The 14,298-nt window shown below is 33.5% G+C and overlaps 2 protein-coding genes across 5 annotated transcripts in view; one reads left to right on the top strand and one right to left on the bottom strand.

Moving 5' to 3' along the window:
- LOC137656830 (probable G-protein coupled receptor Mth-like 2) overlaps positions 1 to 14,298 on the top strand; it is a 101,733-nt gene that overhangs the window by 53,679 nt on the left and 33,756 nt on the right. For 2 of the 3 annotated variants that reach the window (XM_068391151.1, XM_068391152.1), the window contains 2 exons: positions 1,158 to 1,245; positions 4,725 to 4,933. In XM_068391151.1, the coding sequence (XP_068247252.1) occupies positions 1,158 to 1,245; positions 4,725 to 4,883 (247 nt within the window). In that variant the 3' untranslated portion in view covers positions 4,884 to 4,933. Of the gene's footprint in view, positions 1 to 1,157; positions 1,246 to 4,724; positions 4,986 to 5,833; positions 6,036 to 14,298 lie in introns of those variants that run through there. The other variant, XM_068391153.1, reaches the window with a different exon arrangement.
- The window catches only part of LOC137656828 (sodium- and chloride-dependent glycine transporter 1-like), a 206,079-nt gene continuing 201,249 nt past the window's right edge, over positions 9,469 to 14,298 (bottom strand). Inside the window, exons 10-12 of one of the 2 annotated variants that reach the window (XM_068391149.1) lie at positions 13,523 to 13,635; positions 10,572 to 10,757; positions 9,469 to 10,175 (exon numbers count right to left, since the gene is read on the bottom strand). In XM_068391149.1, coding sequence (XP_068247250.1) covers positions 10,053 to 10,175; positions 10,572 to 10,757; positions 13,523 to 13,635 — 422 coding nt within the window. In that variant the 3' untranslated portion in view covers positions 9,469 to 10,052. The remainder of the gene's footprint in view (positions 10,176 to 10,571; positions 10,758 to 13,522; positions 13,636 to 14,298) is intronic. The other variant, XM_068391148.1, reaches the window with a different exon arrangement.

Genomic DNA, 14,298 nt, shown 5'->3' with positions numbered 1-14,298 from the left:
TCCCATTGCAGATGCACATAGGAAACAATCTTCCAGTACAGATGCACGTGAGAAATAATCCTCCAGTACGTACCACAGATGCACATAAAAATCAATCCCCCATTGCAGATGGACATAGGAAACAATCTTCCAGTAGAGATGCACATGAGAAACAATCCTCCAGTATGTAGTACAGATGCACATAAGAATCAATCTCCCTTTGCAGATGCACATAGGAAACAATCTTTCATTACAGATAAACATGAGAAACAATATTCCAGTACGTAGTACAGGTACACATAAGAATCAATCTTCCAGTGTAGATGCTTATAAGAAACAAACTTCCAGTACAGATGCTTATAAGAAACAATCTTCCAGTACAGATGCTTATAAGAAACAATCTTCCAGTACAGATGCGCATAGTAAACAGCCTTTTATCCTCAGTTGAAGACGATTCTTAAGCTGAACAATATTGTCCATATGATTAAACACAGGGTCTTAAACAAGAACGGGCACTCGGTAGAGAGCATACCTTCCCCCCCCCCCCGCCACTTTTGTCACCAAAGAAATTGATGATGTTGTGGGTATTTGATCCCAAAATACATATATCCCAATATAGTCAATTGAATTATGCATATTTTGGTACTAGTTCCTTGCGAATCAGGTAAAAATTGGCCACAATATGACAAAAAGACGTTTTTGACCCTTCCGTGGCCTTAGCCTTGATTTTTTACCCTATCACTCACAAAATATAATCAAATTGTCCTTGGATCATGGCCAATCATCCCACCAAATTTCATGAGGTTCGATCAAATAGTTTTTGAGTTTTTTGGGATTCGTTTTTTACCGTTTAAGGCCTTGGTCTTGACTTGAATTTAACCCAATCACTCCCAAAACCGAATAAAATTGTCATTGGATTATGGCCAATCATCTCACCAAATTTTGATGAGATTCGTTCTAATAGTTTTTGAGTTAAGTGAATCACACACACACACGCACACAAGCATACATACAAACATGCGCCTATCAAAACATAACCTTCGTGGCAGCGAAGATGACAAAGGTAATAAGTATGGTACAAAATCAGTAAAAGAAAATACGCCATCTACAACTATTTTCTAATTAATCAATCTTTATTGTCTTTTATTCTAATTTTCTCCTTTTTTCTCTCTTCTTAGGGTTTCGGTCGTAGATGGATTAGCAGCACTTTGTGGGGTATACATCTTCATTGCAATGTTTCGTTGCAATTATTGCACTGCTGCCAAGGTAAGTTAAAAACTCTCCATTTTGATCCTTTAATGTTCTTCATCATCATCGTCATCATCCCCTACGCCTATTGACGAAAAAGGGCCTCGGTTAGATTTCGCCAGTCGTCTCTTATCTTGAGCCTTTAAATCAATACTTCTCCTTTCATCATCTCCTACGGTATATATATATATATATATATATATATATATATATATATATATATATATATATATATATATATATACTGTATATATATATATTTATATATACTTTATATATATTTATACATACTGTATATATATATATATATATATATATATATATATATATATATATATATATATATATATATAAATATATATATATATATATATATATATATATATATGTATATATATATATTGTATATATATCATCATCATCTCATATATATATAAATATATATATATATATATATATATGTATATATATATTGTGTATATATCATCATCATCATCATCATCATCTCTTACGCCTATTGATGCAAAGGGTCTCAGTTAGATTTCGCCATTCGTCTCTGTCTTGTGCTTTAAAGTCAATACTTCTCCATTCATCATCTCATATAGTATATATATATATATATATATATATATATATATATATATATATTATATATATATATGTATATATATATATATATATATATATATATATATATATATATATATATATATAGTTTATATATATCATCATCATCATCATTATCATCATCATCTCCTACGCTTATTGACGCAGAGGGCATCGGTTAGATTTCGCCAGTCGTCTCTATCTTGAGCTTTTAATCAATACTTCTACATTCATCATCTCTTACTTCACGCTTCATATTCCTCAGCCATGTAGGCCTGGGTCTTCCAACTCTTCAGCTGTTCTTAGCTTAAGAGTACGACAGGTAAGTTCTAATATAATATATATCTGGAGGTTTAGCAGAATATCGCAAGGAAATTAAATATTCCTTTTTAAACAAGTAGAACATCTCACAAGTAGAACATGCCGTATAAGGAACAAAATTTAACAATGAAAAAAGAAATTTAAAAGCTCTTTTTAAAATAAAAAAAAATGTTGAGTTTTAAATAGATTCTGAAATGCATTTTTTTTTTCACAGAGAAATACATCAAATATTAAAAGTGCATTCTCAAGAAAAAAAAAATCAAATGCATTTTTTAATTTTTTTTATTATAATTTAAGATATGAATTAATTTAGCTATAATTTTAACTTAAATAGAATGTAATGGAATTTGTAGATATCGTTTTTTAGTGATTGCAGTTGTATTTTTAACATAGTTGAGGTGTTTTTAAAGGTCCGTCTGAAGTGGGAAATATTTAGACCATAGTTGATATTTACTAACATTGAGAGTCTTTGGGTTTAAGGTCATTGTGGTTTGTTTACCAGTATTGCCATCTGTTGGTCTCCAGGTCATTGTTGTTGGGTTTGCGTATATTGCATTCTCTCTCTCAAAGTGATTCGCTTGTAAATATTGGAGTTCAAGGTCAATGGGGTTTGTTTACAAATAATAGACATATTTTCAAGGTCTTTAGTTTACAAACATTAGAGTCTGACCTACTCAAGGTCAATGGGGTTTGTTTACAAATAATAGACATATTTTCAAGGTCTTTAGTTTACAAACATTAGAGTCTGACCTACTCAAGGTCAATGGGGTTTGTTTACAAATAATAGACATATTTTCAAGGTCTTTAGTTTACAAACATTAGAGTCTGACCTACTCAAGGTCAATGGGGTTTGTTTACAAATAATAGACATATTTTCAAGATCTTTTGTTTAAAAACATTGGAGTCTGCTGACCTCAAGGTTAGTGGGGTTTGTTTACAAACAATAGACATATTTTCCGGGTCTTTGTTTACAAGCATTGGAGTCTGACCTTCTCAAGGTCAGTAGGGTTTGCTTACAAACAATAAACATATTTTCCAGGTCTTTTGTTTACAAGTATTGGAGTCTGACCTTCTCAAGGTCAGTGGGGTTTGTTTGCAAACAGTAGACATATTTTCAAGGTCTTTTGTTTACAAACATTGGAGTCGGACCTTCTCAAAGTCAGTGGTGTTTGTTAACAAATAATAGACATATTTTCAATGTCATTGTTGTTTGTTTATGTTTATTTGATTGTCTCGAAGTAATTTGCTTGCAAACATTGGAGTTCAAGGTTAATGGGGCTTGATTAAAAATAATATAAATTTTTAAGGTCATTGTTGTTTACAAATATTGGAGTCTGACCTTCTCAAGGTCAGTGGGGTTTGTTTACAAACAGTAGACATATTTTCAAGGTCTTTTCTTTACAAACAATGGAGTCTGACCTTATCAAGGTCAGTGGGGTTTGTTTACAAACAGTAGACATGTTTTCAATGTCTTTTGTTTACAAACAATAGAGTCTGACCTTCTCAAGGTCAGTGGGGTTTGTTTACAAACAGTAGACATATTTTCAAGGTCTTTTGTTTACAAACATTGGAGTCTGACCTTCTCAAGGTCAGTGGTGTTTGTTAACAAGTAAGTCTATGGGGTTTGTTTACAAATAATAGACGTATTTTCAAGGACATCGTTGTTTACAAAAATTGGATTCTGACCTTCTTAAGGTCAATGGAGTTTGTTTACTTACATTGGTTTGTTAGCAACATTGGAGTTAGACCTTTTCAAGGTCAATGAGATGTGTTTCTCACATTGGAGTTAAATATTCTCAAGGTCATCGGTCATTGTAGTAACTATGGTTGAATCTTGCAGAATAGCAAATTATGATTTTTTTTTTTTAATTTTTGTTACTGTTCTTAAAATATTCTATATTAATTGTTCATAGTTTCTCTTGTAGTATATTTATTTCCTCTCCTCATTGGGCTATACTCTCCTGTTGGAGCCCTTGGGCTTATAGCATCCTGCTTTTCCAACTAGGATTGTAGCTTAGCTTATGATAATAATAATAATAATAATAATAATAATAATAATAATAATGATTCCAAGATTTAATCATTTCTAGCGTTTTACATAACAGTTAATCCCTGCAAGTTTCATCAAGATTAAAATTGGGGCCAGGAAGCTGTTCACAAACAAACAAACATACACACACACAAACAAGGGGTAAAACATAACCTCCTTCCAACTTCGTTGTCAGAGATGATAATATAAAAAGCTGTTCACAAACAAACACACAAACACACAAACAAGGGGTAAAACATAACCTCCTTCCAACTTCGTTGTCAGAGATGATAATATAAAAAGCTGTTCACAAACAAACACACAAACAAGGGGTAAAACATAACCCCCTTCCAACTTCGTTGTCAGAGATAATAATATAAAAAGCTGTTCACAAACAAACACACAGACAGGGGGTAAAACATAACCTCCTTCCAACTTCGTTGTCGGGGTTAATAATATGAAATTTGTAACTAGACCAGAAAATCGTAGCAATTAAAAAAAGAAAAAAAAAACGTTTTCAGTTCTTGTCTTTTTCTTCCAGAGCCTCAGTGCAGAGAACGAGACAACATATCCTGCGGAGGAGATCACTGAATCCCCCGCGATCGAATTATGTGGAGGTCTGTCAGGATCTGGTCCTCCAGAATACCATCAAATCATGGCGAACGTTTCCAGTGGGGCCGTCGAAAATGGAAGAACCTAAAAAATATTTGAGAACGAATATTGATAAGTGCTTGATTTCAAAATGATACGGTAGGTCTTTTATATTGGATGTTATATCTTTGTAAACAAGTTAATACGGTAGGTCTCTTATATTGGATGTTATAACGTCTTTGTAAAATAGAATTAATACGGTAGGTCTCTTATCGTGAATGTTATAACGTCTTTGTAAAATAGAATTAATACGGTAGGTCTCTTATATTGAATGTTATAACGTCTTTGTAAAATAGAATTAATACGGTAGGTCTCTTATCGTGGATGTTATAACGTCTTTGTAAAATAGAATTAATACGGTAGGTCTCTTATCGTGGATGTTATAACGTCTTTGTAAAATAGAATTAATACGGTAGGTCTCTTATATTGGATGTTATAACGTCTTTGTAAAATAGAATTAATACGGTAGGTCTCTTATATTGGATGTTATAACGTCTTTGTAAAATAGAATTAATACGGTAGGTCTCTTATATTGGATGTTATAACGTCTTTGTAAAATAGAATTAATACGGTAGGTCTCTTATATTGGATGTTATAACGTCTTTGTAAAATAGAATTAATACGGTAGGTCTCTTATATTGGATGTTATAACGTCTTTGTAAAATAGAATTAATACGGTAGGTCTCTTATCGTGAATGTTATAACGTCTTTGTAAAATAGAATTAATACGGTAGGTCTCTTATCGTGAATGTTATAACGTCTTTGTAAAATAGAATTAATACGGTAGGTCTCTTATCGTGAATGTTATAACGTCTTTGTAAAATAGAATTAATACGGTAGGTCTCTTATCGTGAATGTTATAACGTCTTTGTAAAATAGAATTAATACGGTAGGTCTCTTATATTGATTGTTATAACGTCTTTGTAAAATAAAATTAATACGGTAGGTCTCTTATATTAAATGTTATAACGTCTTTGTAAAAAAAAATTAATACGGTAGGTCTCTTATCGTGAATGTTATAACATCTTTGTAAACAAATTAATACGGTAGGTCTCTTATATTGGATGTTATATCTTTGTAAACAAGTTAATACAGTAGGTCTCTTATCGTGAATGTTATAAATACGGTAGGTCTTGCACAGTGAATGTTATGTTATAACATCTTTGTAATGTAGATTTTATACATTATCACTTCTTAGAAAGTGAATGTTTTATTTTTAACCCGCAAACTGAATTTTAGCATCACTCATTAACAAATTCTATTAAGATTGATGTATTCCAGTGTTCTATATAATAGTTATATACCTTTTAATTTGTGCCATAAGAAAAGCAGAACATTGACAATTATTCCTGTGGGATCAGTGTTTTCTATTTTCACCAAAATGACTACAGATATTTTTGCATAGTTAGAATACCTTAACGGCTTAACCCATAGGTTTTCTGGACTTATAAGATATTTCTGCCATTCTAGCTACCCGTTGAGGTACAACTGTTATGAGTTATATGGTCATTTGACTGGCTAGATAGTAATACATTGGATATCTTTCTGGTTACGGCTCATTTTTTACCTATAAATACACCAAATAGTCTGGCATACTTTATACACATTTTCATCCTTCCTCATACACATGACATCACTAAGATAACCGACAAATTCTTCTTCATTCAAGAGGTTAACTATTGCACTGTATAATTGTTCAGTGGCTACTTTCCTTTTGGTAAGAGTAGAAGATACTCTTTACATATGGTAAGTAGCTCTTCTAGGAGTACATTCCAAAATCAAACCATTGTTCTCTAGTCGTGGTTAGTGCCATAACCTCTTCACCATGGTCTTCCACTGTCTTGAGCTAGAGTTCTCTTGCCTTTCCTTATTTTCTTTTCAATGTCATTGTTGTTTGTTTATAAAAACACTGGAGTGTGCGTCTTTCATAAGGTCATTAGAGGTTTTGTTCATGAACATTTCTCGTCCAGTAATAGGTGAATGAAACAACATATACAAAGTATTCCATTTATTGAAAGCCTTTGTTTCCCTTTTGGCTGGAAAGTAAATTGCACGATGCTTTTAGCCATAGAATTTTGTACTATAACATTATGAGAGTCACACATCCATATTACAAACAATTGCACACAATATTGCAAACAATATTATTAAGTTGTGTTTAGCGTATAGATCTGGGACAAATAAATCTTGTGTGATGTTTCACTTGAAGTGTACGTGTGTACACACACATTTTAGATTTATACTGTGTATATATGTATGCATATATACTGTATATACGCTATATATATATATATATATATATATATATATATATATATATATATATATATATATATAAATATATATATATATATATATATATACTGTGTATATATGCACATATATACACTGTATATACACTACGTATGTGTATATATATATGTATATATATATATATATATATATATATATATATATATATATACATACATACATAAATACGTGTGTATGTTTCTGTATACATACGTATACACATACATGCATATTCATGTATGTAAATATATAAATGGTGTATAAGAATGATTATAAACGTCTGGAAATAATAACAAAAACAACACAAAAACATTAACAATAATAATGATTATGATGATGATAATGATGATATATTCTACGTTTTACCTTTTACCTACGAAGCTTTGAACCATGCTTAATCCAACTATCTTTCTAGTTATAGAATTTTTGAGGAATAATAATGATAATGATGATAATAATAATGATAATAAAATTGTCGATTAAACTCTATTGTAACGTTGTTACTGATCTTGAGTTATTTTATATTCTGTATTCATTACTTTTCTTATATACTTTATTTTCTATTTCCTTTTCTCTCTGGACTATTTTTCCGTGTTGGAGCCCTTGGGCTTATGGCATCCTGCTTTTTTCAAATAGTGTTGTAGCTTGGCTAATGATAATGATTATAATAATAATAATCTACTTTACGTATACTCTTTACTGAATGTTCCAGTCTAAACGAAAATACTTCAAATTTATCATACAGTAAGCTTCAAAATTTCGAAATTTGATTTGAGAGAGAGAGAGAGAGAGAGAGAGAGAGAGAGAGAGAGAGAGAGAGAGAGAGAGAGAGAGAGAGAGAGAGATTTTTCTTGTTTTGAAGCTCTTGTTAAACTTTATAGTTATTTTAGTGGTATTTATTGGTACAAATCGTGTCGACACGAGAATAGTTACAGATGGCTTCAAACTGTTGGAGCCCTTAAATATGCGGCCCCGAGACTATATAATAAGCTCCCACGAAACATTCGAATGATTGAAGACATTAAGGCTTTCAAGAGGAAACTGAAGACTTTCTTATTTAAAAAATCATACAACAGTGACGATTTAACAGTAAATGAACAATACGTGATCTGAAACGATAAATACTCTGAACGAACAAGGTAAAACGACAGCGGAGGTCCTGTAGTAAATGGGGTTCTTCTGCTGTAAGGGACCGGAAAAGCAGCCATCAAAGTAAAGTAAGTAAAGTATATGAGAAATTTGAGTTTCCCAAGAGTATCACAATCATAGAGCTTCACTTCCGGCGTAGCTTAAGTTTAATTTTTTATTAATGTAAAGACCAGCCTGACAAAATCCCCATGGCCCTACCTAGAGTACCTATATAAAACAAGAGCAGCGCCAACCTCAAAACTGGGCGCCATTTTGTTACCAGCAGCAGAAGAGGAAAGTTGAAGGAATGTCATTTCGTCAGACTCTCAGAAAATATCAGAGTACATGAATGTTATTAAAGGAGAATGAATTTGAATAATTTTGCATGTAATGGTGTTAGAATCCTGGAAAGTAATTGGATAGAGAAGTATCATAATCCTTGGATGTCATTGTTTATGAAAGTAATAAGTCTACTAAAGAGAGAGAGAGAGAGAGAGAGAGAGAGAGAGAGAGAGAGAGAGAGATTCTAAACATACTTCTAGATGAATTAGTAATGAGATTTGCTTTAGATATTGGAGTTTCGGAAAAAAAAGTGATCATAATCAAACTTACAAAATCATATATGAAACCGAAGGATTTAAAAGAAAAGTTTTCTGATCATTGCACAATCAATATCACATACATGGCGTACCCCAGCACCGATTTCTCACACAAAAACCATTTTAGAATATATATATATATATATATATATATATATATTTATATATATATATATATATATATATATATATATATATATATATAAATATTATGCTTTCTTTAGCAACTAACGATTATTCTTGATATTTTGGGATATTGTTTTACAATATCTATGATGAACGTAAAAGAATCGTATCTTAATTTTTTTTTTAAACATTTTGCCTTATACCTTTTAGAAGGTGTACTTCTAACAACTTTATATCTTAAGCCCTGACCACACGATCGATCATGCCCGACGGGCAAACAGTGATACCAGACTACAATAGTTAGTGAGAACGAGGGTTAATGACGTCAGAAGCGGGAAAACCATGGACAGGGATCTGGCATCATACAGTGTTGCCAGATCCCTGCCTTTAGTTTTCCCGCTTCTGACGGCATCAACCCTCGTTTTCGCTAACTATTGTGGCCTGGTATCACTGTATGCCCGTCGGGCATGCTCGATCGTGTGGACAGGGCTTAAGTATGTAATTCAGTTGGAGACCTTACGGTTGGACTTTCACAAAACATCCAAATCTCAACCAAATGCAAAATTGGCTGTAGATCGTCATTTTTAGGTTTATTTCAGAAGTAGGTCATCTGGAAGCTATTCAACTTCGAAAAGGTGTTTTGTGGCTTTTAGTTGAACTTCCTTTTATGCTTTTATTTAAAACCAAGGATATCAGCGTCAATGACCTTCGATGTTAGGATGCCAGACAACTGAAAATCAATCAGTCAATCGTCCTCGCATTGGCTCCGCCCACTTCCAAAATATCTGACGCTAACAACTTGGTCACTGGGGAGGGGTGGGGGACATTTTTCGATAACACTGTTAAAGATTTGCCGTAAAAAATGGTAACAATCCTGGAATAAATATTGCCAGGTATTTACCTTTTTAAAAACGAATACATTGACATAAAGGAGTGATATTACGGTCACCAACTCGTACAAGATAATAACAAAGCAGGGTAAAAATTACGGCCGCCTGTATTTTAGTGAAATACGGCTGAGAACAATATTTCCTATCAAAATTTTGGGTTTTTTTTAAGTGGTTTAAGAGGTTTTAGACGCCCGTGCAGGTAAACTCTCCCTCTGGGAGATGAGAATTCCCGACGTCTGGATCTCTTCCATTTCTGAGGTACTCCGGACAGAAGTTCGACGTGGCCTTCCAGATTTGGGACATGTTCTGAAGAAGAGGACAGTGGCATGATTGATTTAAATGCAACAATAACAGCAGCAGCAATATCAGTAATAACATTGGTGATAAAATGATGACATTGGGCTTATAGCTTCTTGCTTTCCCAACTAGGGTTGTAGCTTGGTAATGATAATAAAAATAATAATAAAAATAATAATAATAATACTGAAATTCTGCTATAGGTAATGACTTGGTTATATAATGTCTTCGAATAACCAATTTACTAATGTTAAGCACACATGCATAAAGATTGATTATCATGTATCTATGTATTAATCATATCATTGCATGTAGGAAAGCATCTCTCTCTCTCTCTCTCTCTCTCTCTCTCTCTCTCTCTCTCTCTCTCTCTCTCTCTCTCTCTCTCTCTCTCTCCCTACTTACTTCACACTTTAATCCATCTTTGATCCATTTCTTGAGTAATATGAACCCAGCCCGCAGAGGGACGATTATGAAGACAGAGAAAGATAAGGTCAAGCCGGTGTAGAAGAGAAAATCGAAGTCACAATTGTTGTTGAACCTTTTCGTCCGGACGTCGTTCTCGTCGTAGAAGGAGAAACCGAGCAGAACCTGTGAGGAAATGGATGTTAATTTCATACTTTTAAGAGGACAACCTGTTTAAGCTTGTGATCTCATGTTTTAGTTTGTGTGAGTTTTGTGGTATTTTTGCTCGCAAGTTCTTGTATATAAGCTCGTTATCTGTTAAATAAAAGCTAGATACATTCACCTCGCCTCTCTGGTAGAACCTAACATCTACGTTGCCACATATTGCTATGAAACAACTAAGCGAGGGGACTCTAGTTCAATGATTCGGGTTGTGGTGGCTGATGTGTTAACGTCCCTGACTGGTGAACGCCAGACTGAGGGGTTCGAGTCCCGCTTATACTCGTTAGTTAGTTGGGTCGCTGCAGCCTCATCATCCTAGTAAGCTAAGGTTGGGGATTTGAGAGAGCAAATAAGTCTATCTGTTGAGTCGTCATCAGCCATTCCCTCGCCCTCCTTGGTCCTAGCTTGGGTGGAGAGGGATCTTGGGCGCTGATAATATGTATATATGGTCAGTCTCTAGGGCATTGTTCTGTTTGATAGGGCATTGTCACTGTCCCTTGCCTCTGCCATTCATGAGTGACCTTTAAACCTTTAAACCTTTGAGGGGGTCGGTTGCCTGATACGCCTTCTGCAATGCCTTCGATCAAAGGCATCCTCCTCCACCAAACCTCTTTTCTCCATATCATCCTTCACCTTATCTCGCTATCTAATTCTCTGCCTCCCTCTCGATCTTCTCCTCCTAACAGGTTCCACCCAAGCCCTCCTCACTCCCCCCACCATCCATCCTCAACACATGCCCACACCATCTCAGTCGTGACACTCTTATCACACTTTTAATGTTCCTAAGTAAAGCATCAATACCTCAGTCCGGAAGAGGTTATGGGAATGTTCTCGGGACTGCAACTGACGTTAGCAACAAGCAGTGACAGAACTTGAGACTCACGTCCTGCAGTAATATCACCAATCAGGGTCATCATATGTCAAAATGTCGGGTTTGGTGTGTGATTCAAGACCCATCCATTGCCCGCTGTCTCAGCAGTCTCATGCGCCAGCTGCAATTTCTTAAAGTAGGCGCGCCGCATTCAAATTTAGTCATCCAGCCGGTAACTAGGTCACGTTATGCTCACGTCATACCAGGAACTTGCCGTGTGAGATGCATGGCGGCCGTCGTGTTTACCTGTTTACCGGAGTTCTTTATATATGTGTATATATATATATATATATATACATATATATATATATATATACATATACATATATATGTATATATATATATATATATTTATATATGTATAAATAAATAGATATACTATATATATATTTATATATACATATATTATATATATATATATATATATATATATATATATATATATATATATATATATATATATATATATATATATATAAATATATAGATATACATATGTGTATTTATATATACATATATATATATATATATATATATATATATATATATATATATATATATATATATATATATATATATATATATATATATATATATATATATATATATATATATATATATATATATCATCGCCATCATCATCATCAGCCGTTACTAGTCGACTGCAGAATAAAGGTCTCAGACATGTCCTCCCACTTGCGTCTGTATATAGTTTTTCTGTGCCAGTCCACACCTGCAAACTTCCTTAGTTCGACAACCATCGTCTTATCTTCCATCCTCTGCTTTTTTAACAATCGCTAAGGACCCATTCTGTTATTTTCAATGACCAATTTTATTTCTCGAGATTCTATCCTTGGTGTCGTCTCTGTTGCTGCCCTCGTCGGAACTTTCCTCATTTTCTTCTGAAGATGAGCGCTCCGTCTCAAATCTATAAGGCTGAATACTGCCGGACATTCAGCTGTCAAAATTTCTAATTGTGGGCCATTTTCGTCATCTGTATTGGTGAAATCAAAGCTAATTTCTTCAGTATCGCTTGGAGTTTCCAATTTGTCCGCCATTGCCAGTGAAATCAGGTGTTCCTGGTATGACGTCACGCCGCTGTTCAATTGGCCTACAGGTGGTGCTGCGAACGCGGGAAATTCCAAGGGCTGGGCATAACCAAATAAGGACCGATTATAGCCGCGACAAGCTTCGGAGTTCTAACCTCCGGAGCGAATATCCTGAGAGATATCGTGTATAAATCAGGGAAATGTTGATAACAAGCTATGGTTTTTCCTATGTCAAAATCCGTTATATGATGGGGTTAGAGTTCATAAAGGCAATAGATTCTTTTCTTTAGCTGGTAGGAGAGGTGGGGGAAAGATGAATGATAACAGTTAGGTAGGTCACCTTGGTAGAAAATAGTTTAGAAAGTCAAGTACAGAAGCTCCTCAGTTTACAAACTGTTCGCAAGTCGAACTGTTTTTAGGTCGAATCTTTTGTAAGTCAAATTTTGTTAAATTTTAGCCTAGGGTAGGCCTGACCTGACTACCAGGCCTACGATTTTCAGCTATGAAAGTCAACAAATAGCCCCTGTTTCATATGAAATAAATATCAGGTCATTGCAAATATTGTTTTTCATACTGTATTAAATGATATAATATTGTTCTATTACAATATTTCTTTATCAGTAGACAAACTTTTGATACAATATCTAAGATTTATAAATTTAGCAGGATTTGTGTTTGTTGAGGATCTTCTGTAGTAGTAAATGTAATGGAGAGTGTGGTTTAATCACAATTTTATTTATATAAAGGTACATTTTTCTAATTATGGTTTTAAAGTTAGTTTAGTGCAATAATTTCCTATATTTTCTTACCAAAAGAGACAGAGGTGTGAGGCATAACCAAGTAAGGCCCCAGAAGTAATATAGTGGAGCTGGTACCCACACCTTCAGTTCTGCCTTGATAATCTTGATGAATTTCTTGTAACCTGAAATTTCAGAATGAGGTGGTAATGAGGATGTATGTGAAACTTCATTTTGGCTTTTGTGCTGAATGTGAATATATTCTTTTTGAAATTGTGAATAATTTGGATGGTCATTTTATAAAGAAATTTAAAGTTAGCAAATATTACAAAGACTATCAGAACGAGCTGGTGAAGAGGGTGAATATGAAACTTCATTTTGACTTTCGTGCTAAATGTGAATATATTTTTGTGAAATTCTAAATAATTTTGATGATTACTATATAAAGATATTCAAAATTAGCAAAATATTTTGATAAAACTATTTGCTATATAATTAATGCTTTCTTACCGTCAACATAATAACCATATGCTGAGAATAAAAGTAGGATTTTGTAGGATTCAATGTAGGTAGTATATCAAAACTGCATTTAGTATGACTAAATCTAATTTAGTTGTTCCTGCAAATTATTATCGTTTATCACTGGATCCCATTTTCTTTACGTGAAATTAAAATTGTATTAAACATTAGTATATGTTGAAGCGCAATGTAGGATTGTATTAACATCTCTGTCAATATTTATTATTATTATTATTATTATTATTATTATTATTATTGCTTCCTAAGCTACAACCCTAGTTGGAAAAGTAAGATGCTATAAGCCCAAGGGCTTCAGCAGGGAAAGTAGC

Source organism: Palaemon carinicauda, chromosome 17 (genome assembly GCF_036898095.1).
Source record: "Palaemon carinicauda isolate YSFRI2023 chromosome 17, ASM3689809v2, whole genome shotgun sequence".
NCBI classification, from domain to species: domain Eukaryota; kingdom Metazoa; phylum Arthropoda; class Malacostraca; order Decapoda; family Palaemonidae; genus Palaemon; species Palaemon carinicauda.
Note: the sequence above shows the minus strand (reverse complement) of the source record. Positions and strands in the feature narration are given on the sequence as shown.